This window comes from Entamoeba invadens, assembly GCF_000330505.1.
Source record: "Entamoeba invadens IP1 unplaced genomic scaffold scaff_1105074724328, whole genome shotgun sequence".
Classification (NCBI taxonomy): domain Eukaryota; phylum Evosea; order Mastigamoebida; family Endamoebidae; genus Entamoeba; species Entamoeba invadens.
Window position 1 is genome coordinate 45325 of NW_004440100.1, and position 2663 is coordinate 47987.

Here is a 2663-nt window from a genome sequence, read left to right on the forward strand (position 1 = left end):
TACACAATTTCTCACTTGTTGGCTCAAAACCTCCTTTCACTAAACATTGACAATTTTCTAAACACGCCTCTGTCCCAGCTATACACTCATCACTTGGGGCAGTTTTTCCACTCAAACATTCGTTTGTAATACAAAAGTGGTTTTTAAGTGCTCTCCCTTCCGTGCAATGACAATACTGGTCACATCCGGGGGCTCCAAAATAGCACAAATTAGTGTTGTCGGTTTGCCAAACTTTGTTGTAATAACACAATTTGTGACAATCGTCTCCTCCATACCCTGGGTTACAAACACACTTTTTTTCACTAACAACACATGTTCCTCTGGCTCCATTTGTGTCATTTTCACCGCAGTGGTCTGGACATATCACAGAAATGCGCAACTCAACAGAGGCTGTTTGGTCCGTTGAGATCATGGCAAAGTGCCTTTTGTTTGGGCTTCCCCCGATTTTTAACATAACACCCAAATTTTGACTTTCTGCCAATACACCATAACGCTGTCCTGTCCAAAGATAAACACATTCATTATTTTGTGAACCATCTTCGTTTTCAGTCGACTTATATTCTTGAAGCAAATTGATTCTATTTGATTTAGTCCCATCAATCAACAAAGAGTAGTTCCCGTCGTATTCCAATGTAAACAAAATACACTTGTACATTCTGGTCTGGAAACATACCGGGTATGCAAAGTATCCTTCAGCTTCAAACGGAAATGAAATCTCGAGGGCAGTGCCCAAATTCTCATGAAGTTTGTTTACAATTTCCTGGTCAATTTCAATGAAAGGTTTGGCATCTTTTCCAATATTACTGCCCACCTCAACCTCTATTTTCACATCACATATTTGTGAAACGGAGACGAACACATAATAGTAAAACTTTTCGCCATTTTCAATTTTTGGTGGACGTACTTTTGGTACTTTAATTTCTCTTCCATTGTAAGTGTAATTCATCGAGGTGTATGAGATGCAGGTTGCTTTTGGTGAACTTCTTGGGGAGTTTGTTATATCAATGATTAAGTTGTTTTCACATGAAGATGTTTTATACACTGATAATTTCACTACATCAGTCGTTAAATTGTCCATGTCATACTTAAACCACTTACCAATACGATATTTCTGTTTGTTGTAGCAGAAAGAATAATCTACATCACTGTTTTGATTTAAATTAAATTCAACCTTTTCTTTGAAAAACAATTCTTGTATGTTGTCTTCTTCGGGTAGCCAAGATGTTTTTTGGACTCTGTTTGTTGACTTGATACAATCGTTGTCATTGTTGATAAAAACAGGCTTGGATGTGTTTACAGTGTCTATCATCGAACAATGCAAACATGAATTATCTTGGTCATAATTATCAGAGCACGATCTCTTACATGTGTAGTCTGAGATGCACCCCGAACTACAACCTTTTGAACATTCTGTTGCAACAGATTGTGACGGCACAATGAGTAACAATAAGCAAGCAAACATTTTATGTTTTGAAAGATCAATTCTTTTTTAAATAACATGGGTGGTGCCAAGTTAGTGAACAAAACCATCCACTTTTCCACAAAAACTAATCGCGGTTATGACTGAAGGTGTATAAGCATAACCAAATTTGGAAAAACCCATTGTTCCAAATTAAAGATTTCTTGTACTATATGGTCATTCTTACATTGATGTTTTGCTTGCTTTAATGAAAGGGTCTTTTTTCCAAAATGAAATAGCTTAAAGGGAAAGATCCCAACCATTCTCAAATCTTTTTGAATTTATAAATATCAAAAAATGTTTTTATAGATAAAAAGGGTGTTTTTCAAATGAAAAAGCCCAAAACCCGTATGATAAATGGGATTTAACTCCCTATGACGAATTTAAAAAATAGTATATATTTCAAAAATGTATTGAAAACAATAAAATGGGATTTTATAAAGATGTTCTAAATTTACAATTATTTACATTTTTAAAAGCATTAACGAACCCTAAAACGCGACTTTTATGAATAATTGTTTGAAATTTGTTACAGTTTTGTTTTATTATTGGACTTAAAATTTCTTTCTTAATAATATTTATAAATAATTAAAATATTTAACTTCCTGGAACAGACGAATTTAATTAAATTTTGTATTTAGGGATAATTTTGAACTGGTATTTAAAAAACAACAAAATATTAACTAAAACCATAGTTTACGATTTGGTATAAAACTTTTTAACAATAAATGTATTTATTTTACATCGATATTTGGGTAAAAGGCGAGAAGAAAAATCGAAATGTAGTATTCAGTCCAAGAAAAAAAGTTACATATTAATAATACTAATCGTTTTTTTTTCTAAAAATCAAAAATCGAAAAATAGTTACAATTGGCAGCCACCTGCAAAAATACAAGAACTGTATCAATAAATGGAGACGTAATTAAATTTCTGGAATGTTTTCTATTTTTATTATCCAGTTTCTTTTAATAAATTCATTAATTTTAAAACTTGAATTTAAAAAAAATATTAATTGTCAAATTATTTATTTAACTATACATTGAATTATATTTATTAAAAGTATTATTCTTGTTTTCGATTGGTTGAATATTGCCTGATAGTTTTTTTAATTGCAAATGAAAAAAATAATGATTGTTATTAATTATAATTTTGTAAGGTTAATAAACCGAGGTGTTTTGAATGAGAAAACTGTGGGTACACAGTT

General features: G+C 31.5%; 1 protein-coding gene across 1 annotated transcript; it reads right to left on the reverse strand.

Moving 5' to 3' along the window:
- Positions 1–1462, reverse strand: EIN_315150 (protein tyrosine kinase domain containing protein; the record flags this gene model as incomplete). Its single annotated transcript, XM_004253649.1, has 2 exons — positions 1–14; positions 64–1462. Coding segments are annotated over 2 exons (1413 nt in total), but the record flags the coding sequence as incomplete, so codon positions are not given.
- Between the last annotated feature and the right edge of the window lie 1201 nt (positions 1463–2663).